At 41.8% G+C, this 26,264-nt stretch overlaps 1 protein-coding gene across 4 annotated transcripts in view; it reads left to right on the top strand.

The window, feature by feature from the left end:
- The window catches only part of LOC134342850 (probable phospholipid-transporting ATPase IIA), a 174,575-nt gene that overhangs the window by 71,270 nt on the left and 77,041 nt on the right, over positions 1-26,264 (top strand). For all 4 annotated transcript variants that reach the window (XR_010017124.1, XR_010017123.1, XM_063041479.1 and 1 more), the window contains one exon: positions 531-746. Coding sequence is in view for 2 of the 4 variants with exons in the window: in XM_063041479.1 (XP_062897549.1) it covers positions 531-746 (216 nt within the window). In the remaining 2 variants the exon portion in view is untranslated. The remainder of the gene's footprint in view (positions 1-530; positions 747-26,264) is intronic.

Below are 26,264 nucleotides of genomic sequence, written 5' to 3'. Positions count from 1 at the left end.
AATGTCAATTAGATCATTTGTGAGGGAATTAAATTATTGAGTAGTGTTGATTTCTGAAGAGTTGGTGGGCAGATTATATTTCCCTACTTCTATCTAAGTTGAGTTCCAAAAGGCAAGTTCTGGCCTGTGGAAAAAGTGCTGTCTCATCCCCTTGGTCTGCGTTGTTCTCTGTCCTCTTGTAATGATGGAGAAAGAGAAAGGTGATCTTTATTTGTCACAGGTACATTAAAACATACAGTGAAGTATGTTAACAACCAACACAGTCCAAATATGTGCTGGAGGCAGCCACAAACGTCACCAACTTCCAGTGTCAATGTAGCATGCTCACAATTTACTAGCTCTAACCTGTATGTCTTTGGAAAGTGGGTGGAAACACACACACCATCACACTCCTTACGGATAGCGGGAACTGAACTCTGATCGCTGCCGTTGTAATGCTGTTTTGCTAACCACCACTACCGTGCCATCCTGATGATGATGATGAATGTAACTATTATGCTGAAATAAACTGGAGTTCTTTTGTTCCCCAGCCTCCACCTGCTTCACAAGACAAATCCTCCTCAGCAACGCCTAAAATGCGTAAAACTGTCGCCATTCGTGTTCATGAGGCAGTGAAAGCAATTTCATTGTGCCACAACGTTACGCCTGTCTACGAGTCTCGTGGGCCTGATTCTCCGGACCGAGCTGAAGCTGAGCAAAGTTACGAAGATGCATGTCGAACTTACCAAGCAGCCAGTCCAGATGAGGTTAGTTTATTGTTATGTCAAATAATTTACAGCTTCCTCCTTCATTCTGAGACCAAGTTCCCCCTGCTGTTAGCTGATTTTATTTTTGTCTGTTGTCCTTCATCTCCTATTTAAATGTTTGAAAAGCCAGATGAGATGGGATTGATGGTCTTCACGTCTGTCTATAAAACATTGGCACCACCACCACCACTTTTGCCATTCAGTCCCTCCTGACCTCGTCCTCCCACAGATATTGCCTTGTCAGAATGTGTTAAAACGTGCTCCCTATCTGATGGATGCAGTTTTGTATGGTCAGAGGTGGTTCAAAGTACATATATGTCACCACATACAACCCTGAGATTCAATTTTCTTGTTGGCATACTCAGCAAAACTATAGAATAGTAACTGTAACAGGATCAGCCAAAGTGCAGAAGACGACAAACTGTGCAAATGCAAATATAAATAAATAACAATAAATAAGATAATGAGATAAAGAGTCCTTAAGATGAGATCATTGGCTGTGGAAACATTGCAACGATGGGGCGAGCGAGTGTAGTTATTCCCTTTTATTCAAGAGCCTGATGGTTGAGGGGTAGTAACCGTTCTTGAACCTACTGGTGCAAGTCCATAAGACCATAAGATATAGGAGCAGAAGTAGGCCATTTGGCCCATCAAGTCTGCTGCACCATTCAATCATAGACTGATCCAATTCATCCAGTCATCCCCCTCCCCTGCTTTCACCCCATACCCTTTGATGCCCTGGCTAATCAAGAACTATGTATCTCTGCCTTAAATACACCCAGTGACTTGGCCTCCACAGCTGCTCGTGAGGCTCTTGTACCTTCTACCTGATGGCAGCAGCAAGAAGAGGTGGTTGCTTGGATAAAGTAGTAAATTGGGACTTGTGCTAACTTTCCCTTGTTACAACCTGAAACCATTTGCAATGTCACATCTTTATTTCCAGCAGAGATGGAAGTGTTTTCTTCTTATGCTTGTCTCAGCAACACCTGGCAGTTTTGCACTTTGCTTTCTGTCTGGCAGAATGATTCTCTTGCAGGTTACTTGCATGGTGTAGAAGTCCATTCTGGTTTGCCTGTTCCGAACACCTGCTCACTGAACCATCAACTCAATCTGTGTTCTTCTATCAGTCTCCTATTCTCAAATGGGCTGAAAGAATGTGACATTTTCATGAATTATTATCAGTAAAATCTTTATCTTTTGTGTAAAATATTACAAGTTAATTATTTTGATTTGATTTAGCTATTTTTGTTTTTTTGCTGTCTTGAATATTTAGTAGCTTTTCTCTATATTGTATTGAATGACGAGTCACAAAACCCAGTGCAGGAAGTGCTGCTGAATTGATTTGTGATTAACGTGATTATCATTTAAACAATAAGCCCCTTTGTTCCATTGTTCTGTATTTTGCATGAAAAGGAGTTCATGTCCCTTGACGTGTTGTAAATTCTGCTAATTTGGGGTGGTGGGTTTGAAAAAGAGTCCTGTTGTGTGATTTAGCTGGTGACAAAGAAGCTAAACTCTAGCTGGTCCTGGAGTATTGTGAGCAGTTTTGGGCCCCTTATTTATCCTAGTAAGGATACGCTGGCGTTGGAAAATGTGCAGAGGAGGTTCACAAGAATGATCATGGGAATGAAAAGTTTAACAGATGAGGAACGTTTGATGACTCTGGGCCTGCACTCAGCAGAATTCAGAAGAATAAAGGGGATCTCACTGACACCTATCGAATATTGAAAGACCTAGGGAGAATGGATATGGAGAGGAAGTTTCCCTATAGTGGGGGAGTCTAAGAACAGAGGGTACAGCTTCAGAATGCTTTGGCACCCCTTTAGAACAGAAATGTGAAGGAATTTTTTTTGAGCCAAGAGGCTAGTGCATATGGGGAATTCATTGCCATATACAGCTGTGGAGGCCAAGTAATTCGGCACATTTAAAGCGAAGATTGGTTGATTCTTGATTAGTAATGATTTCAAAGGTTATAGGGAGAAGGCAGCAGAAAGATGTTGAGAGCAATGACAAATCAGCCATGATGGAATAGCAGGGCTGATGGGCCGAATAGCCCAATTCTGCTCCTACGACCTGTGGTTCTATAGTCCTTGCTTTTTGTAATATTCTCCCTTGCCCCATCTGGTTGCTACTTTACTGGTGTTTATGGTCTCTTTTCTTGATAACATTCTCCTTCCTGTAAGTGCCCTTTAATTAAACCCTTCTTCAAACCCATCACATCAAACAGGCTTTCAATACCCTTTCTTAATGGCTCACATCTCTTGTCCTCCATTTCTGAAGTACTAAGGGATTATTTTAAACTTTAATTGTGTTATAGAGATGTGGATAGGTAAGTTCCGCTCTGAGAAATAATAAATCAAGCTAATAAATTTTACATTTTCTCAGCAAATTCTAAGTGAATTTTTAAAAAAAAAAAGCAAATTGGCATCTGGCGTACTATAAGGTGATTAAGGACAATATCACACAAACTTGATGCACAGCCATTTTAAGCACAGCTGAATCAGGTATGGACATACAAGATAATTCCTTTGAATTTCCACAAGCATTAACGGAGGTGTTGCTGTATTGCTCTTGCTGAAGATGAAAATTAAAATATAACAAAATGGGATTGAAAAATAAATTGCAAATATGAAGGAAAAAATTGCTCAAATAATTCCACCACAATTCCTTGCAATCTGATGAAAAATAGAAATCCACTCTTTATAATTTCTTAGCGATTGATTTCTGTTGTTCCATTCCGGTATCCTGAAGGATGCCACATTCAGTTCTCAGGAACTCCGTGTATTCTCGGCAAGGTGCAACAAATATTTTATTAAGCAGATAAATGAAGGCAACAAAAGCAACACTGTGGGGCCTCCTAGGCTTTCTGATCTAATGAAGTAATAATTTGTTCTTTTTGATCAAATGTAACAGTTTGTATATGAATTATGTACATACTATTGACCATGACCCTTACAATAGCAGCTTTTTTTTTCTCTCCCTCATGCTCTTTTCCTATCCTCCAATCCATTATTGAAGTCGATACCAGTCACATCTAGTGGTTTTAAAAAAGAACTGCTGTTTCTAACTTATTGTCAGAGAGGAGAAAAAATGCTGAAACAGTGAGCGTGCACGGGCCATAAACCACCCATTTATACTAATCCCACATTAATCCCATTTCTGATTTTATACTAGCCCCATAACTGAAATGCTTAAATTGTGTTTTAGTAATGATGCCTATTCAAACCTGATTGCCACTGTACTGCCATTAAGATAAGTAATTACAGCACTAGATATATGGCTTCATTCATGACCACAGATGCTGTTTGCATGGAGTTTGCAACTGTTTCACCCAGCTGCTATGGTTTCCTCCCACATCCCAAAGATTGAGGTTGGTAAGTTAAATGGCCACTGTAATATACTCCTGGAGTGTGTACACACATAGTAGAATTTAATGCTGGGAGAATTAATGAGAATGTGCAGGAATGAAATATGGGATGACTGTAAGATCAGTGTAAATGGGTGCTGGATGGTAGACACAGACTCGAGCTAATAGCTTGTCTCTGTGCTGCATGTCTATTATAACTATATTTTAGTGAAAGCAGAAATTGAAACTTAGTACTGAAAGGGTTAAAATGTTATTTATTGTTTTGCTTTGTTTTCTTGCCTCGTGCAGTTGGGTGGGGGGGGGGCAACATGGTGCTAATTACAGCCCTGCTTTTAATGGAAACGACCTCAACCAAAAACAAAAGTATTGTGCATGTAGGAGGCGTATTCACAGTGAGGTTTGCATCATCATGCTCTTGTGGTAACTTGAAGGTCACAGTCATGTTGGCATTATTCATGGCTGGGAGGTTAGCAACTTCGGAGTGGCAGAGGAATACACACAGTGACCACTTTATTAGGTACAACTGTACACCCCGTTAATACAAATATTTATTCAGCCAATCGGGTGGCAGCAACTCAGGGCAAGACAGCATGGAGACATGGTCGAGAGGTTCAGCTTTTGTTCGGACCAAACATTAGAATGAGGAAGAAATGTGATCTAAGTGACTTTAACTGTGGAATGATTGTTGGTACCAGATGGGGTGGTTTGAATATCTCAGAAACTACTAACCACCTGAGATTTTCACGCACAACAGTCTTTAGGGTTTAGAGAGAACGCTGAGGGAAAAGAAACGAACATCTAGTGAGCAGCAGTTCTGTGTGTGAAGACAACTTGTTGATGAGCGAGGTCAGGGGAGAATGGCCAGACTAGCTCAAGCTGACAGGAAGGCGGCGGTAACTCAGATAACCACACATTACAACAGAGGTGCCTAGAAGAGCATTTGTGAATGTGTAACACATCGAACTTTGAGGTGGATGGGCTGTAGCAACAGAAGACCACAGTGGCTACTTTATTAGGTAAAGGAAATACCTAATGAATTGTCCACTCTGTGTATTATGGAGCACAAAGAAAAATATGGCTGCCTTAAGCAATGAGTTAATGTTATACTTTCTTCAAACACATGTAACTCTGAAGTAATTTTCACTCCAGATATTATTGCACACCATCCATGCCACTGCGCACCCAGACTAGAAAAGTGCCAGATTCCTCCCTGAATGGATCTCAACCAGTGGAGAATAGTTATAGAATGAGTAGTAGATAAAATATGCTGCATGGTTCAGATATTTATCTTGTGACTCCCGCTTGACTCATGGTTCTAACCTTATACCTTCCTGTCTGTATAACATGGCTCTGGTGTGACATAAACTCACTAAGGTTACAAATGAGCCCCTCTTTCCAAATGCTGTTCCTGGAACTTATGTGGTTCCTGGAGCCGAGTTTACATTTTTTTTTCCTATTTATTCACCAACCCTTAATTCCACCCTCCACCCGCTTCTCTCTCTCCTCCCGCCTCCCCCCCCCCAACCCCCGGTCAAGATCTGACCCTTCACTGAAACTGGAATTCCAAATGCGTGCTGAGAGACAAACTGATTACTTCTATTCCAGGCCACCTAGCGTAATGGACAATGTGAAAATAATTTCTATTTATATGTTTTTTTCCCCAAAGTAATTTAATTGCAAAAGCCTCCAGAGAGAAATTATTAAAGGGGTCATACCGAAAGATTGAGCTGGGTGATTGGTACTCCTTTCTTTAATTTGTTACCAATAGGCTATCAAATCTAAATTTATCAAGAAAATAAAAATCTTCATTTGCAGGTATGACCCCCTCCATTTGGACATAAATCATTGTAGTAAAGTGTCTGTTATTTCAGGAAGACGAGAAGAGTTAGTTGTTCACATACCAGTACAGATAATGAATATAGAAGCTGTTCTTTTCTTGTGTTTAACCATCCAGAAGTGTCAAAGGTCAGGAATATAATATCTCCCCAGTGTTCCAGCTAAATTACAGTGAAATCATAATAATGTCATTCTTGCTTGAAGGAGACTTGCATTTAGCAAGAAAGCTTGATTCCAGTGATAGATGACCAGGCAGGAAGGAGTTGTGTAAATGGCCCTGGGAGTCAAAGGTCAGGAACTGGATTGTATAAGGTCACTGAGTATTCAGTGCCTTTTCAAATCTTTGGCACCACCAGGTCAAAGGTGAGAGTCTGGTCTGATCTTTTATGATAATTTAATCATAGAAAACAACCATTTTCTACATAAAAACCAATTGCAGACAGATTCATGATTAATGCAGGAAGATGTGATTAGTATGATGCTCAACACTGAGGTTTTCATTTCACTTCATTAATAAAGAACATAAATATCCAAGATACACTTTAAAAACTTTCAACTCATTCTACTGCATTAAGGCACTTTCCTATTTTCTAGCATCTCTGCAATTCACACCTTCAGTAGGCCAGGGACAACCGAATACTGTGCATTCCAAAGCAGACCATTAGGCAATGTTTTGGAGGATAGGCTCACTATACTTTTGCCAGTTTTATTTTCTGCCTTGGTGAGTGTATACCTAGAATTTGAATAGTAAATATCTGCCTAATCGAGGACTGCCTATACTCTGAAATGTCCAATTTTGGAAGATACCTTACCACCATAATACCTTCGAAAGTTTAAGGAGATATTTAATTTGAAAAGGTTATTTTCCACCAGTTTTCACTACTCCATCCTCCTACTTCTCTAAACATATTACCTTCATCTTGTTGCTGTTCGTCACCCTCCTGTGGCTTCCTCAGAAAGCTGCCATTCATGCAATGGTGCCATAGTAGGGTACCAGTTAGCAGAACACTGTTACAGCTCAGGAAGTCAGTATTTGCAGTTCAATTCTCTTGCCACCTGTGTACATTCTCCCCATGATTGCAATAGTTCCCTCCAGTTTCCATCCACAGTCCAAAGACTTTCCATTAATTGATCCTTGTAAATTGTCCTGTGATTAGGTGAGGGTTAATTTGGTGGTTTGCTGCATGGATTGGACGGGCCTATTCCACACTGTAACTCTCAATAAAGTAAAAAAATAAAAGGCTGTGGCATTGAATCCTAATTTTATTATGGAACAAAAGCCAAAATTGAATCAATGTTTATTTAATAAATGAGCATCAAAGGAGATTCCACTACTTGTTCCTGTTCCAACTAATCACCTGGGTGTAATCAGCAGTTAACCCAGGGATATCCGGATAACCCTCCAGATAAGCTAATTCAGACTTGTGTGTAGAAGAAAAGCCTGTTTTCATCTATATACCCATTCTTAGTGGCTTGAGCTAACAAGGCAATAGTGCATTGGCTGTGTATTGTAAACTATTTCCGAAAATCAGTTCCATTGCAGTCCGTAGAATCAAATTTAATTATCAAGGTAAAGACAATGCTTTGTCAATCATTTATTATACCTTAAACTGGGCTGATGAAAGGTGAGCAACACACATCAAAGTTGCTGGTGAACGCAGCAGGCCAGGCGGCATCTCTAGGAAGAGGTACAGTCGACGTTTCAGGCCGAGATCCTTCGTCAGGACTAACTGAAAAAAGAGTTAGTAAGAGATTTGAGAGGGGGAGGGGGAGATCTGAAATGATAGGAGAAGACAGGAGGGGGAGGGATGGAGCCAAGAGGTGGACAGTTGATTGGCAAAAGGGATATGAGAGGATCATGGGACAGGAGGTCCAGGGAGAAAGACAAGGTGGGGGGGGGAACCCAGAGGATGGGCAAGGGGTATAGTCAGAGGGACAGAGGAAGAAAAAGGAGAGTGAGAGAAAGAATGTGTGTATAAAAATAAATAACAGATGGGGTACGAGGGGGAGGTGGGGCATTAGCGGAAGTTAGAGAAGTCGATGTTCATGCCATCAGGTTGGAGGCTACCCAGACGGAATATAAGGTGTTGTTCCTCCAACCTGAGTGTGGCTTCACCTTTACAGTAGAGGAGGCCGTGGATAGACATGTCAGAATGGGAATGGAATGTGGAATTAAAATGTGTGGCCACTGGGAGATCCTGCTTTCTCTGGCGGACAGAGTGTAGGTGTTCAGCAAAGCGGTCTCCCAGTCTGCGTCGGGTCTCACCAATATATAGAAGGCCACATTGGGAGCACCGGACGCAGTATATCACCCCAGCCGACTCACAGGTGAAGTGCGCCTCACCTGGAAGGACTGTTTGGGGCCCTGGATGGTGGTAAGGGAGGAAGTGTAAGGGCATGTGTAGCACTTGTTCCACTTACAAGGATAAGTGCCAGGAGGGAGATCAGTGGGGAGGGATGGGGGGTACGAATGGACAAGGGAGTTGCGTAGGGAGTGATCCCTGTGGAAAGCAGAGAGCGGGGGGAGGGAAAGATGTGCTTAGTGGTGGGATCCGGTTGGAGGTGGCAGAAGTTACGGAGAATAATATGTTGGACCCGGAGGCTGGTGGGGTGGTGAGTGAGGACCAGGGGAACCCTATTCCTAGTGGGGTGGCGGGAGGATGGAGTGAGAGCAGATGTGCGTGAAATGGGGGAGTTGTGTTTGAGAGCAGAGTTGATAGTGGAGGAAGGGAAGCCCCTTTCTTTACAAAAGGAGGACATCTCCCTTGTCCTGGAATGAAAAGCCTCATCCTGAGAGCAGATGCGGCGGAGATGGAGAAATTGCGAGAAGGAGATGGCATTTTTGCAAGAGACGGTGAGAAGAGGAATAGTCCTGATAGCTGTGAGAGTCAGTAAGCTTATAGTAGACATCAGTGGATAAGCTGTCTCCAGAGACAGAGACAGAAAGATCTAGAAAGGGGAGGGAGGTGTCAGAAATGGACCAGGTTATCCACTGATGTCTACTATAAGACCCTGCCCTCAAGTTTACCTGGTCCATTTCTGACACCTCCCTCCCCTTTCTAGATCTTTCTGTCTCTATCTCTGGAGACAGCTTATCCACTGATGTCTACTATAAGCCTACTGATTCTCACGGCTATCTGGACTATTCCTCTTCTCAACCTGTCTTTTGCAAAAATGCCATCCCCTTCTCGCAATTCCTCCGTCTCTGCCGCATCTGCTCTCAGGATGAGGCTTTTCATTCTAGGACGAGGGAGACGTCCTCCTTTTTTAAAGAAAGGGGCTTCCTTTCCTCCACTATGAACTCTGCTCTCAAACGCATCTCCCCCATTTCACGTACATCTGCTCTCACTCCATCCTCCCGCCACCCCACTAGGAATAGTTTTCCCTGGTCCTCACCTACCACCCCACCAGCCTCCGGGTCCAACATATTATTCTCCGTAACTTCCGCCACCTCCAACCGGATCCCACCACTAAGCACATCATCTCCCCCCCCCCCCCCACTTTCCGCAGGGATCGCTCCCTACGCGACTCCCTTGTCCATTCGTCCCCCCCATCCCTCCCCACTGATCTCCCTCCTGGCGCTTATCCTTGTAAGCGGAACAAGTGCTACACATGCCCTTACACTTCCTCCCTTACCACCATTCAGGGCCCCAAACAGTCCTTCCAGGTGAGGCGCACTTCACCTGTGAGTCGGCTGGGGTGATATACTGCGTCCGGTGCTCCCAATGTGGCCTTCTATATATTGGTGAGACCCGACGCAGACTGGGAGACCGCTTTGCTGAACACCTACACTCTGTCCGCCAGAGAAAGCAGGATCTCCCAGTGGCCACACATTTTAATTCCACATCCCATTCCCATTCTGACATGTCTATCCACGGCCTCCTCTACTGTAAAGGTGAAGCCACACTCAGGTTGGAGGAACAACACCTTATATTCCGTCTGGGTAGCCTCCAACCTGATGGCATGAACATTGACTTCTCTAACTTCCGCTAGGCCCCACCTCCCCCTCGTACCCCATCTGTTATTTATTTTTATACACACATTCTTTCTCTCACTCTCCTTTTTCTTCCTCTGTCCCTCTGACTATACCCCTTGCCCATCCTCTGGGTTCCTCTCCCCAACCTTGTCTTTCTCCCTGGACCTCCTGTCCCATGATCCTCTCATATCCCTTTTGCCAATCAACTGTCCACCTCTTGGCTCCATCTCTCCCCCTCCGTCTTCTCCTATCATTTCAGATCTCCCCTCCCCCTCCCACTTTCAAATCTCTTAATAACTCTTCCTTCAGTTAGTCCTGACGAAGGATCTCGACCTGAAACGTCGACTGTACCTCTTCCTGGAGATGCTGCCTGGCCTGCTGCGTTCACCAGCAACTTTGATGTGTGTTGCTTGAATTTCCAGCATCTGCAGAATTCCTGTTGTTTGCTGATGAAAGGTGTATTTCTTTGTGGACATGGATGCATACAAGTTGTGTAATAACCCTTTGATGTCTTAACCTCACAAAGTAGATTGTTCTGCTTTTCAGTCACCTAAGCTTCGAATGCAGCCGTCATTGCAAGTCGAGTATGTGTTGCCTCTGCAGTAGAGTTGGCAGTATGAGCCCCGATCTGGGATGGTTTTTGTTCTTGGGCTGTGGCCATTGCTGACAGTGCCAGTGTTTCTTATCCAACACAATTGTCCTTGTATTGGGAGGCAGGTAAGTGTCACTCCTCTGCGGCAGAGCCATTGATATGCAAAGCAGAGTGGTCAACCTCTGCCTTCTTCCTGAAGTACACAACCACTTCTTTTGTCTTGTTCACATTGAGATACGGGATGTTGTTCTCATACTATTTGAAAAGCCTCTCTACCTCCTCTCTGTATGATGACTCTTCATTGTTGCCGATGAGGCCAAACATACAGTCGGCCCTCCTTATCCCTGAGCTCCACATACGCAAATTCAACCAACCGTGAATCGAGAAAACCCAGAAGTGCTGTTCCAGCACTTGTTGTTCGAACATGTACAGACCTTTTCTTTTTCTTGTCAATATTCCCTAACAATGCAGTATAACTATTTTACATAGCAGTTACATTGTATTAGGTACTATAAATAATCTAGAGATGATTTAAAGTATATGGGAGGATGTGTGTAGGTTATCGTGGATCGGGATAAAAAAAACAGACGTTCTCTTACTAACTAAGTTGGAACAGGTACATCTGGTCAAACATTTGTCTTAGTATATAGTATATATTTTACCTTTCTATGCATATAAAACACTTAAGCAACGTATGTTTCAGCGCCAGGCTAGGGAACGGAAATTCCCAAGTTTGATCCAGTGACAGTGACAGACAGCTTCCAAGTGCTCTCCATCCCTGCCGGGTTGATGTGGAGGATCAAAAGCCCAAAACCCCAAAACCCAATAATTAAACCACTGTGTTGCTTAGTAATAATTGTAGCCTTTCTCACTTTATCCTTTAAAATTGTTCCAATCGTTGACCAACTGTAGCCTAACGTCTAGCCGATGGCGTTTCACCTCTTTCCGATCACTTTATTATTTCCATTTTATTTTAAATCGTTATGGTGATTATGTTCATGAACAGAAACACTGTGGATTCAGAGGTCTGCTGCCGGGTCCTAATGTCCACCGCTTTGAGACAGGTTAAATAAAGTCCAGGGTTCTGCCGGGTCCTAAGGTCCACCGCACTTAGGTTGAATAAGGGACTTGAGCATCCACGTCTTTAGGTATCCGCAAGGGGTCCCGTAACCAATCCCTCATGGATAAGGAAGGCCGACTGTATTCATTTACGGAGATGTTGAGTCCCAACAAGGACAAGTTAGCCACCAGCTTCTGAGAGATGATTGTGTTAAGTGCCAAGTTGAAGTTATTGAACAACCTCCTGTTCTAGGTGGCGCAGGAAGGAGTGGAGGGCTGGGGCAATTGCATCATCAATGGATCTGTTTGAGTGGTAGGCAAACTGGTAAAGGTCCAGTGTAGCTAGAAGATTGCATTTTATATGCTCCATTACCAGCCACTCAAAGCAATTCATGATTGTTGAAGTCAGTGACATTGGGCGGTAATGGTTTAGGCCTGTTACTGTTGCCCTGTTGACACCAGAATGATGGTGGCTGCCTTGAAGTCTGTATGGACAGTGGACTGTTTCAAAGAGATGTTACGGATGTTTGTTAAGGCCTCTGTTAGCAGATCTGTACAGTCTCTCAGCACCTGACAAGGTATGTTGTCAGGCCCACAGCTTAACTTGTGTTTACACTGGATAGGATCCTCTTCAACTCATCTGTGGCCAGAGAGGGTGGCATCGCTGGTGCGCTCCAGTGATTTTTACGTCCCCAGATACAGTAAGTAATACTTCATGAACTGTAATCCAAAGTAAAGGAGAAATGTTGATATGGTATAGTTCTCGTGACTAAACCCATTTCCCACTTCATTAACAGATCTGAAAGCATTTTGCTTAATATGATTATGCTTTCAACTACAAAATCTTGCCAGAAGCATTGTGTATCAGCAGTTTCAACCACCATTAGCTAAAGATCACACTTTAAATTCTTTATACTGAAAGACCTGGGTATAAGTGGACATTAGTGGGTCTAGGATCTGAGGGCACAGTCAATAAAGGCATATCCCTTTAAAACAGAGATGAGGAAGACTTCAACCAGAGGGTGGTATTCTATGGAATTTGCTGTCACAAAGGGGTTGTGGAGACCAAGTCCGTAAGACTTAGGAGTAGAATTAGGCTATTCGGCCCATCGAGTCTGCTCTGCCTTTCAATCATAACTGATTCATTATCCCTCTCAACCCCATTCTTCTACCATCTCCTTGTAAACTTCAACAGCCTGAGTAATCAAGAACCAATCAACCTCTGCTTTAAATACATCCAATGATGTGGTCTCCACAGCGGTCTGTGGCAATGAATTCCACAGATTCTCTACTCTCTGGCTAAAGATATTCCTCCACATCTCTGTTCAAAATGGATGTCTCACTAATCTAAGGTTGTACCCTCTGCTCCTAGATTCCCCTACTATAGGAAACATCTTCTCCACATCCACTCTATCTAGGTTTTTCAATCTTCAATAGGTTTCAATGAGATTCTTTCCCTACCCCCCCCCCCCATTCTTCTAAACTCCAGCATAAAAAAGCTTCCAATACTGCGGAAAAGTCTTGGGCACCGTAGTTATATGTGCCTAAGATTTTTGTACAGTACTGTATATATATTTTTTCCCTTTTTGTCTCACTCCTTTGATGGCACAGACTCTTGCTGTGCTGTAAGTAAGAGCCATTAACACAGAAGTTTGCCATAGTTGTTCCTGAGTAAACCTGCAACATGAGGGTTGCAGCTATTTTTGTCCACAAGGACAATGAAAGGGATCAGCTTCCAGCAGTGTTTAACCAGCATCTATGAACACTTAATTGGAACAAGTGGGATTTTGTCAAATCTACTTGATGAGCCCCTAGTCAAACTTCTACCACAAAGATGGCCATGAAGTATTTTTCTGCTGCATTAACGCGTCTGTGCTCTGATTTATGTGCTCAAATCTGTAGCAGGACTTGACCACACAATCTATTAATTTGGAAGAAAAATACTTCCAAATGAGTCCGACTAAAAATCGGCAATACCAGAAATACTCAGCCGATCCTGAGTTCTCACCACTTCACTTACCCCCTCCCCCTCTCCACCCCGTCACAACTTGAATCATCCTTTTCCAGCACTAGTGGAGCCACCATGATCAGAACTGTTGATTCTGCTTGATCACCAGCCGTTTACTGTTGTTTTGGCTTTCCAGCATCTGTGGTGAAATGCTCCAAAGTCACGTGCAGTTCTTCAGTGGGAATACTTAAACTGTGTAAATCTGAAGAAGAACTAACCTCAGTATCACAGACGCAGAGTAATGTGCATGACAGTGACCTACTTTATTTGTCTATCTTGGGTCTGCTACTAGTGGTCTGTATACTAATGTCTTATTAGGAGATTACAGCTTCAGAATTTTAAACGCAGGTGTACCACGTAGATCGTTCTTTTTATATATATATATATTATACATGCTATCTACAAGTGGGTCCAAACACCCTTTCAAATTGTATACGTGGTGAATTTTGAGGATCAGGTGCACCCCCAGATGATATGCAGGTCAGCCTAAATAATTAGTGTAAGTCAAAAGTGTTAGAGATCTGAAATTAAAAACAGAAAATGCAGGAAATTTTAAGCAGGTTAGGCAGCATTGATGGCCAGAGAAATTGAGTTAAAGTTTCAGATCAATGGCTTCAATGGAGAATTGAGAAAGTATGTCTATTTTTGTTCAATCCGCGAGGGAGTTCCTCCGCTTGGAGTTACCTGGCACTTGAATTAATTATCCAGCTTCTGCTCTCTGCTTTTAGCCTTCCACACTCTTCCCTTGAAGTCTAACAGCATTTTAATTCTGAATATAACTCCAATTTCCTCTCTCTGCATTGTTACTGCCACATCTGCTTTGAGTTTTCTCAATATTCTTTTGCTTTGGTCTCCCCCAGTATGTTCTCTTGATTTTTTTTTATTAAATTCTGTCTCCTACCATCTTTATTTTCTCTATGAACTAGAAAGTCCCAAAAGTATTGTCATCTATACAATTTTGAGCTTTACTCTTTTAAAGATGTTCCCTTGCTTCTGTCTGTAAAATTTACTGTGCCTGTGTTTTCACGTTTCCAATTCTGTGGAGGAAACATTCTCCACAGAATGTCACCTGACCACCTGTGTCTTTTCAGCAATTCCTGTTTTTTTTTCTAATATAGTTCGGGTAAGCTACCAACTGAAGGAGTCTTCGTGGAAGTACATCTGCAAGATAAAAAGAGATGGAAAAGGGACCGAAATGCACCAGATTTAGTTCAATCCTGGTCAAAAATATTTTGTCTGGGAGTCGTCAAACCCCCTTTGAATTACACAATAGTTGATAATGACTGCCAAACAAACTCCCTTGCACCTAAAACTAATTATAATTGTATCATTCCTTTTTAAGAGAAAGGCCGTTTAAAAAGATTGGCCTCTTGGTTATGTATTCTATTTTTTCCCTTCCATTTATTCAATCTCTCTTTTCATTGCTTATAATTCACTCTTTTCGCTTTTTCCCAACCACCAAATCTCAGTGCTTAACAAAAAGAGATTTATGTTAGTTTTGGTTTTACTTGGGAACCAGATCTCTTAGAATCATACAGCACAGAACCAGGCCCTTCAGCCCATCTAGTCCATGCTGAACTGTTATTCTGCCTAAGCAACACACATAAAAGTTACTGGTGAACGCAGCCTGCCTAATCTCATTGTCCAGCATCTGGATCATAGCTCTCCATACCCCTCCCATCCGGGCATCAATCCAAAATTCTCTTAAATGTTTTCAATCCAACCTGCATCCACCACTTACGCTGGCAGCTCATTCCACACTCTCACCACCCTCTGAGTGAAGAAGTTCTTGAATATTTCTCCTTTCACCCTTCAACTATGACCCATTTTCTAATGCCACCCACCCTCAGTGGAAAAAACCTGTTTGCATTTACCATATCTACCCCCTCATAATTTTTGCATACATTTATCAAATCTCCCTCATTCAACAATGCTCCAGGGAATAATTCCTAATCTATTCAACTCTTCGCTATAACTCAGGTCCTCCAGTCCTGCCCACATCCTTGTAAACATTCTCTGTACTCTTTCAATCTTATTGCGATCTTTCTATAGGTAGGTGACCAGAACTGCACACAATATTCCAAATTAGACTTCAACATGATATCCCAACTCCTGTATTCAGTACTTTGATTTATGAAAGCCAATGTATCAGAAATTCTCTTTATGATCCTATCTACTTGTGAAGCCACTTTCAAAGAGTTATAGATCTGTATTCCCAGATCCCTCTGTTTTACTGTACTCTGCAATGCCCTACTGTTCACTGTACAAGTCCTACCCTGATTTTGTTCTCCCAAAATGAAACGCCTTGCAGTTGTCTGCATCTGCTGTTTTCATCAATACAATGTTGTTGGTTCATGTATCTGCCCAAAATAAATACAAACAATAGGAAAATAACATACTCCAATAGTAGCAATAAAGGGCAATGTTTAATCAGTTTAGTTTGTATAATGTATTTACAACTTCTGAAAGCTGTGTGTTGAATTCATTTGCTAAAGGAAAGTGTTTCATCTTTTGAAAAACCAACCTCAATCATGTAATTTTGCCTCAGAAAACTTCATTTAGGCAGCCAGCTATAACTTTATATCCTTGAAGATTTCCCTAATTTTATTTCTTCTATAACTTAAAATTTATAGTTGAGGTTTTTTTTTTAATGTTTATATGCCACATCTTACAACAGAGCTGAATGTATGGTTGTGTTAGAATGGTTGACTTGTTATTGAGTGAAAGTATAGTGACAGTGTGTGGATGTTGTTATTTTAGTCATACTTCCAGCAGGCAACTCAATCTGTCAGCACAATTGCACAAGTCTGCCTTTATTGGATTGGTGTGGTATTATCGTATCTGGGGGTAGGCATGTGTCAGGTTATAGCCTAAAGGTTAAGAAATGTAAGCAAAGTGGGCTAATTTATTTATTAATAAAAGTGACCATGACGTGTAACTGGACCCAGTTTGTTCATTTAAGGAAAGGAAACTTTCAGCGTTCTGGTGGTAATGTTCCCTTTGCCATCTGGAACTTAATGGGTGGTTTATAATGTCTTGAAGGGTGAGTATGCAGACCTGTCCAGTCTTAATGAGTATGGTTGTGGATTTCATTTATGACTTGTGGTCTTACTGGCTTGCTGCATATTTCACAGTAATAGGGTAGATTATGCCTTGGTCTCACCTCATGTTACTTCCATAAGATGTCAGCAGTCACTCTTCCCTTTCACAGTCTGGCATTTCTCATCATTCACAAGGTGAAGCAGCCCACAAGGAGCAACCAGGACTCGAGCATTGCCGACTGTGTCCTAATTTCACAGCTTGTGTTCTTGCAAGGCCTTTTCCACTGTTCCTAATTACAGGCGTTGGATAGAAGGTGTGAGAGGGTGGCGGGGTCAGATACAATCTGAGTCCAATCCCACGGTTCAGTGTTCATGTTCTCTGTGCTGACTCTGGGCAAATCCTGCAATTAGGTGCTGCTTCTCCACTGTACTTTTGGCAAGCCATCAGCATGATTTGACCCACGGAAAGTGTTTAATGGAGGGAAGCCCATGCCAAAAAATTTAGAGGGAAACTGCAATGGAGGAGGTATGTGGGGAGCAGCAAGAGTTGGAATCACAACACCTCCAGAGTTCTCCGTCCACCCAACCGTACATATTAAGTCACAAGATGAAGGCCTAGCTGGCAATGTCCTGTGAATCAGTAGACTAGCTGAAGCAGTGATGATGGGAGTTATCATATTAGATGCGATTGTGGTTAATTGTTAATAATTATCAATTAAGCTTTTTCCTGCTAATTTCAATTTGCTTTATTTATTCTCTTTATGGGATTTGGTTATCAAAAGCACAGCCAGCACTTATTATTCTTAAGAAGGTGGCGGTGAGTTATCTTCTTGAACTGCTGCAGTCATTTTAATGAGAAGTCCTTTTTCCTTCTCAATCCTTTTTATTACTAACAGAAAGGGAGTACAATGACTTACACTCAGTGGCATTGAAGGAACACGGATATATTTCCAAGTCAGGGTAACATGTAACTTGGAGGAGAGCTTGTTCTTGTATTTGGAGGTCATGGTTGTGGGAGGTGCTGTCAGAAGAGGCTGGGTAAGTAACAGCAGTGTGTTTTGTAGCTGATGCATACTGCAACATGGTGTACCTCTCAGAGAGAGAATTCGAGTTTAAGATGGTGGATGAATTAATATCAAGTAGTTTTCTGGTTAAAGTTTTATTCTGATTTTCCATGCATAATTTTGCAGTATTTCATTTCTATGTTTTCAAGTTTCTTGATGAAAGCGCTTTGTCTTAAAAAGGATATTGATAATAGTCATAGTCATACTTTATTAATCCTGGGGAAATTGGTTTTCGTTACAGTTGCTCCATAAATGATAAATAGTAATAGAACCATAAATAGTTAAATAGTAATATGTAAATTATGCCAGTAAATTATGAAGTAAGTCCAGGACCAGCCTATTGGCTTAGGGTGTCTGACCTTCCAAGAGAGGAGTTGTAAAGTTTGATGGCCAAAGGCAGGAATGACTTCCTATGACGCTCTGTGCTGCATCTCGGAGGAATGAGTCTCTGGCTGAATGTACTCCTGTGCCCAACCAGTACATTATGTAGTGGATGGGAGACATTGACCAAGATGGCATGCAACTTAGACAGCATCCTCTTTTCAGACACCACCATGAGAGAGTCCAGTTTCATCCCCACAACATCACTGGCCTTAGGAATGAGTTTGTTGATTCTGTTGGTATCTGCCACCCTCAGCCTGCTGCCCCAGCACACAACAGCAAACATGATAGCACTGGCCACCACAGACTCGTAGAACATTCTCAGCATCGTCCAGCAGATGTTAAAGGACCTCAATCACCTCAGGAAATAGAGACGGCTCTGTCCCTTCTTGTAGACAGCCTCAGTGTTCTTTGACCAGCCCAGTTTATTGTCAATTCATACCCCCAGGTATTTGTAATCCTCCACCATGTCCACACTGACCCCCTGGATGGAAACAGGAGTCACCGGTACCTTAGCTCTCCTCAGGTCTACCACCAGCTCCTTAGTCTTTTTCACATTAAGCTGCGGATAATTCTGCTCACACCACGTGACAAAGTTTCCTACCGTAGCCCTATACTCAGCCTCATCTCAAATCATAAGCAGAATATGATTTCTGAGTTTGGCATATGTTAAAACTGCTCACAAGTTTTATGATGCAGTGTCACATTGTAACTGTGATAGCAATGGGAAAACCTTTAATTTGTTATCTACCTAAGTTCCTCTGTACAATGAGCATTTTAACCCAATGCCTGTCACCCATTATTCTTCTTTGCTCATATTCAATGGGTGGAGGTAAAGTCCTTCAATAGGTTTAAGCAGAGGCAAACAGATTCTTGGTAAGCAAGAGGGTGTAAAATCATCATGAGTCGGGACTGTAGAGTTGTAGTTCTAGTCTGATCAGCCATGATGTTATTAAATGGCAGAGCAGTCCCAAAGGGCTGAGAGGTGCACTCCTGCTCTTAATTTGTCTGTTTGTTCTTCTGCAGAGTGGGTGGCAGACTTTAGTATGCCCTGGGTCATTAGTGCACTGTTTTTCATTCTTTGCAGTACATGAGCCCCTGTTGAGATGGGCACGCTTCAGGATATCCCCTACAGATTTTTGGCATACTTTCAGGAACCAAGTCGAGAATTGGAATGAAATGATAGTTGAACAAAGGAAAGCTCCTCCTGTTGAAGAAAATTTGTCTGGAGTGCAGGAGTAGGTTAATAGGTGGACAAAAGAGAAATCTGATTATAGATGCACAGTGATTTGATCATTTCTCAGAGGTCCTATGAAAGTCATGTATTCCAGTTAAAATGTATGATCCAGAGTATTGTCTGTGTCGCTTGCAACTTCCTGCTAAATTGAACCAGCTGACCTCTGCACAGTGCTGGCTCACTCGCGTGCTGACAGAACATCCCTCATTGTAAGGAATGGAAGTAATGAGTATGCCTGAGTCTTACACCAGCTACAGACACAACTTTTAGTTAAAACAGAAAGTTGTGAATGACCGTTATAGACACAGTGTTGATTCTGACCCTTCCCTCTGACACAAGATAACATTTATATTTAAAGATGTTTCATGGCTAATTTCCTCCTCAGTTGATTTGGTAGTTTCAATATTAATGGCAGCTTTATAGTATCTTTCCTGGATGGTGTGTGGAAATGTATCTCTACCAAAGGTGGTGTAAAATGCTCCTTCCCTCCACTGGCCTGCAGGTCACCTTGGACAAGATGTGGCATGTACTTAGTGCCCCTCCCACACCCCCCCCCCCGCCCCCGGCACACCACCATCAGGGTCACATGAAGCCATGGGAGCAGGTAGTGGATGGTCATTTGAGCAGCTACACATGAGGAATTCTGCAGCTGCTGGAAATTCAAGCAACACACATCAAAGTTGCTGGTGACGCAGCAGGCCAGGCAGCATCTCTAGGAAGAGGTACAGTTGATGTTTCGGGCCGAGACCCTTTGTCGGGACTAACTGAAAGAAGGGCTAGTAAGAGGTTTGAGAGGGGGATGGGGAGATCCAAAATGATAGGAGAAGACAGGAGGGGGAGGGATGGAGCCAAGACCTGGACAGTTGATTGGCAAAAGGGGTATGAGCAGCTAGTGCATATCACAAGTCCTGGTTATGCGACCATTGATGCCATGCAGACAACCCCTGAAGAGTATTGATGATGGCTAGAGTCACCCATCTTGTAAGGACATTGCTCAGAAGAAGGCAATGACAAACCACTTCTGTAGAAAAATTTGTTAAGAACAATCACGGTCAAGATCATGATTGCCCACATCATACAATATGGCACATAATAAATTAATAGTATCTTTTCAGCAATGGTAGTGCAGTGGTTGCAAAACGCTTCACAGTGCCTGTGACCTGGGTTCAATTCCCACCACTGTCTGTAAGAAGTTTGTACATTCTCTTCATTACTGTGTGAGTTTCCTCCCACAGTCCAAAGACAAACTGGTTGGTAGGTTAATTGGTCATTGTAAATTGTCCCATGATTAGGCAAGTGTTAAATCAGAGTTGCTGGGTGGTGTGGCTCGAAGTGCAGAAAGGGCCTATTCCAGGCTGTAATAAATAAAATGAAACTTCTACCAGAGTTTGGTTTGATGGGATTGTTTTCCAGAGATTCGTATCGCACTCCAACCTTTCTCCTTCCTATGCTGGCTATGCACCATCTTTTAATTTAACTTTTATATCGACCCCAAAAGGAGTCCATCCAAAAGGGATTTAATAAGATAAAAATGGAAGCAAGAACAATAATCATCCTAGGAAAACCACTCAGTAGGTTGTACATTCCAATGAGATTTTCTTTCAGTCAGTCAGAATCAGATTTAATATCACTGGCATATGTTGTGAAATTTTGTTAACTTGCTTTTAGCATCACTGTCTTATATGAAGTGTATGTTGCTTTCTCAGTCCCTTGTCATGGACTGCTTCCGCTTTCAAATGAATCTAAATTCCATTGCCTCCAAGGTAAGTAGCTCTTTGGGCATGAAGATTGAAACTGCGCTCATACTTTAGGCATAGATTTTCTGGAGCCTAAAAAAGTTCCAACAAGACAATATTGTGTTGCAAATCCCTTGCATAGAAGGGCTCAGTTTTCTTGTATATGAATTGTTTCATGAACCAGTTACTGAAATGTTCTGGATTCTCAATACTGTAGTTGCATATTTCTTAGCCTGTAGTGATCCCTTTACTGTGTCCTTAGTCCCACCCAACCTTGTATTTCCTTCTATTTTACTCTTCTGCCATCACCTTATCCACTCAATTAACCCATCATATACTTTTGGAGATTCTGTGTGTTCTCCTCATAGTCTATGTTCCTATCTAACTTTTTATTATTACACTTGGTCTTTTCTCAATTGATTATCTGCACGGCACCTCACTACTAGCAAGTTGCCATATGAGAAACAAGTTTATTCCTGCTATTTTTTGTCCTCTCACTATTCCTCAATCTACTGCTGATATTTTATCCCAGCATTATTTAACGTGACAATGTTTTTGTGTGATGCTTTTTAAAAATTCTGTTTTATTACATTAGTTTATTCCTCCTTACCACTTTAGCTAGCTATATCAGTGTGACTATTGCTAGCTGTATCAGCTATACCATATGAACTTTACAACTTTTTTTTGCTTTTGACCTCAGACCAACTTGCAAACTTTTTTTTCCTCCTCCTGGTAGTGGTTTTGGATTGGCAATTTTACAGATCACTATGGCTGTTCCAAAATATGGAACATTGTCACTACTGCAGGTACTATCTCTTTTATAGCCCGAGGATAAAAACTGTGGAGTCTAAGGGACTTGTTAGCTTTTATTTCCCTTGTATTTTCTTCTCAGTAATGCTAATTATGTTGAGTTGCTCACTTTCATTCAATCTTTCTACCTCTGTTATTACTGGTCTGTTTTTTTGTCTTCTGTGAAGATTTAAACAAAAAGTTGCTTAGTGTCTCAGCCATTTATTTATTTCTGACAAAAATAAATGTTCACCATCATTCTCCTTTACAAAACACTTGATTTCTTAAGTTTTCTGTTGATATCTATATGCTTCCCCTTATCAATTTTATCATTCAAATCTGTCCTCTGATTTTCTACTCTTTGCAACATTTATCTGATAATGTTACTGCCATGGGAGATTTCAAGTTGCATATTGCTTGGGTGAATCAAAATATCAAGGGTATATAGAAGAATGATTTATGGAATGAATTAGGGATTGCATTTTAGAACAGTATGTTGTGGAGTGTGCTATTTTAGATTTGCTCTTATGTGATGACCATGAGTTAATAGGGATGTTATGATTAAAGATCCCTGAGGGTTAATGACCATAAAATAATTGAATTTCAAATACAGTTTGAGGATGAACAACATGTCCATAAACAGTGTGTTCAATTTATATAAGGACACTTATAATGGTATGAGGGAGGAATTGTCTAAAGTGGATTGGGAAAAAGACAATTCTGTCGAGGAGCAGTGGCATATATTCAGCCAGCTGGTCTAATAAGGTAGCAGTATAAAGGAGATTTATCAGATTAATTCCTGGATTGACAGGGTTGCCCTATAAAGAGGGACTAAATAGTTTACTCTAAACTCCACGGAATACAGAGCAACCTTATTCATTGTACAAGATCTTATGGGGGCTTGTGGGTTGATATTAGGATGTTTCACGATGTTTCACAAGTGGGAGAGTCACAAGCAAGGGCACATAATTACAACATAGCCGTTCATTATAAATGAGCTATGTCGAATTCTTTTCTCATAGCAAGTATTGGAAATTGAATCATTAGAAGCATTTATAGTGGAGGCGATAAAGATTAGTGAATAGAGTGGTGTAGAGAAATGGCACAGAAGAGTAGTTGAGCCCAACGTAGATTAGCCACAATTATATTAAAGCAGGAGCTGGCTTGAAAGTCCTGATGGCCTATTCCTGTTGTTATATCTTCTGTTGTGTGATGTTACCCCTACTCACTCCCATGAGCCATAGATTATGTAATTTTCCCTGTGGAACGTTTGTTGAGAAATATATATATATTTTTTTACCATTTACTATTGTTTACGAGCTGGTAAATCTTATTCTACTTTTCCAAAATGCTGTCGTCAATTCAACCCTCATACTTAACTTCAACTCAGAATTAGCTTCTGACTGAACTTCCTTTTTGAACTGAGTACAACATTTTGTCATACTTCTTCCTGAGACCCTCACGTATACTGAGTTGGCTTGACTTCAGATCTATTTCATAGCCAGAATGGAGTCGATAAAGATCAATATACTTGTTTTTTTAAATAATGAGTTTAAAATGTATTGGAATTCATTAAAATGTGTTAAAACCCCAATCTGAATGCAATGGGAATCCTCACTAATACTGCTTTCCTGTTCCTGAAGCTGTGGGTTATCTGAATTATAATCCTATCAGTATTAATTACCCAAGTGGTTTCCTTTGAAATTTGCAAAATCCCAACTACACTTTATCTGATATCAATGGCTAGATTGCTAGCAGGTCATTGGATTGTGAATGAGAAGGTGTTCTGAATGATTCTTCTCCATATCCAGTCCTGGACTCACATCAAGTTTTATCTGCACTGAATCAGAATCAGGTTTAACATTACTGGCATATGTTGTGAAATATGTTATATTGCGGCAGCAGCATAAATTAAAATAAGTAATATATACAGTACTGTGCAAAAGACTTGGGCACTGTTAGAGAGCAATTTTTGGGTTTCGGCATGTTTGCCAGTGGCCAGAGCACGAAGCAAGGAACTGCTGAAATAGATGTGGGAGGGTAAAGGAGTTGATGTGCTACAGGTGTGGCCTGTCGGGACATGGTTAGAGGTGGTATCCAAAAAAGAGGAAAGAAAAACAGGTCAAAGCAGACACTCAATCTCTCGTTCCGTCAGTGCCCAGTCTGACCAGTTGGACTGTCGATCAGATCGTACAGCTAGTGAAGATGGCTCCTAGGTCCGAAAAAGATGTGGCGGCGGGCCTCACTGCTAGGGCTGGTGACCCGCGGATGTGCACAACAGCATTGTTAAGGGGGGTGGCAATGCAATATGTTAGTGGACATGGGCTTTGGTGTTCATAACTGACCTACCCTTGCCAACAACCGGACAGGCTATTTATATTACGAGAGTAAGATGGAAAAATGTGAAAGCAGAAAGAAGTGAGTCACAAATATGCAAAATCGGCAGAGTGCAGCTTCCAGTGTATTTCTAGGTAATAATGAGGGTGCTATCCTTGGACTAGACTTCCTAAGGAAAGCAGGGGCCATTGTAGTTTTGGAAAAGGGAGAAATAATATGGCCAAGTCAGGGGCAGCGAACATGTAAAACCAGTAGAATACATAACCTGGCTAGCATAGTCTCAGCTTCCTAATCATCAGAGACTGCAGCCAGGATGGTGTCTATCGATTACTTTGTAGCTGTTCCCTGCAGTGTGGACTAGAAACAAGCAAGATTGTGGTCAAATAAAGATAAGCCCAGTCAAAACGGGGGGGGGGAGGGGCATGTAAACGCCATAAACAATATGTACCCTATAAAAACTGATGCACTGACCACTGTTCAGGGTAAAGTGAAGGAACTAAAACACCTGGGGATACTCAGAGATACAGCAGCAACTACTATCTCACCTGTAAGGCCAGTAAAGAAGGCGGATGGATCATATTGATTAACAATAGACTATACCACACTTAATGAGACCAAGCCGAGATTGCATTCCTTTGGTGCGAGCCCTGCAACAATCCTGAATGGCCGGTTTACAGAACATAAAGCTTTTTTCAGTCCTGGATATCACTAATGGACTTTGGGGGCTCCCTTTAGGACCTGAGTCTCAAGAACTATGTGCCTTCACCCTGGGTGGGCAGCAGTATACACTGACCAGATTCCCCCAGGGATTCCACAATAGCCCAGCTATTTTTCATAAGCTCATCACACAGACTTTGGAAAAGCTCAATTTAACGCCGTACGGGTTGACCTGTTTACAATATGCAGATGACCTGCTAATTGCTTTAGAAGACGAAATGGGTTGTTTAGGGGTGATAGCCAGTGTTTTGGAGATACTGAGAGCCGACGAATGTAATTAAGCCGCAATTGGACAGCAGGGGAAGAGCGAACAGGTGTACAATGGAAGCCATATTTCTAAGGACTGTTGATCAAATTTCTGGAACAATCTCTCTGCTTAGCATTTTGTAGGTATTGAGTGGGGATGATAAAGTAGATGTAGACGCACACAATATACTTGGGAGGGGGAATTCAGAGGCAGGGCTGTTTTTTGCTGCTCTATTTGAGTAGATTCTCCTTTAGGTTGGCCTTTCATCGTACAAATTTATTTTTGTCCAAGTGGGCCAAGAGGAGGGACTGTTGAGTAATTTTTAGGTTTAGGACATAGACATTTAGCAATTGACTTTGGCTACCAGTCTTCACATCTGAAAATGTATTGTTTTTAATTTGGAGTGTAGCTTTGAACGATGGTTTCCTAAAAGCTGTAAAACCCAGACCAGACAATGCTGATTAAAATTCATTTGCATATCAGTGGTGCGAGTGCGGATAGGGAGGTGTGAAGGTTGTGTGTAGTTTCAAAGAAAACATTGTCCATTCATTGAAAATATGAAGTTGTCCTTTTGATGTTTGGCACATGAAGTATCGAGCCTCATGTTGGCCAGCAAGATCTTTTAACCATATGATCTCCATATGGCCAAAATAAGTATCTCCATATGATATTTGCTGTACCTTGCTTTGTCAAATAAAGAAGCTGCTTTGTATCTACCAGTAATTTTCTCCGGTGACTTCATTCACGCAACAGTAGGCACCCTAGCAATATATACAGTAACACACACAAGGTGCTGGTGGAACACAGCAGACCAGGCAGCATCTATAGGAAGAAGTACAGTTGACATTTCGGGCCAAGACCCTTTGTCAGGACACCTGATGAAGTCCTAGGCACATAGAGTATGTGCCTAGGACTTTTGTACAGTACTGTATATATAATTAAGTAGTGCAAAAAGAGAGCAAAAAAAATTGTCCATTCAGAATCCTGCTAGTGGTGGGAAAGAAGTTGTTCCTAAAATGTTAAGTGTGTGTTTTCAGGTTCCTGTAGCACCTCCATTATCACAGCAATGAAAAGAGGGCATGTCCTGGGAGATGGTGGTCCTTAATGACACATGCCACCTTTTTGAGGCAT

The sequence above is a fragment of the Mobula hypostoma genome, chromosome 2 (genome assembly GCF_963921235.1).
Source record: "Mobula hypostoma chromosome 2, sMobHyp1.1, whole genome shotgun sequence".
In the NCBI taxonomy this organism is placed as follows: Eukaryota; Metazoa; Chordata; class Chondrichthyes; order Myliobatiformes; family Myliobatidae; genus Mobula; species Mobula hypostoma.
This window is presented reverse-complemented; position numbering and strand designations above follow the sequence as displayed.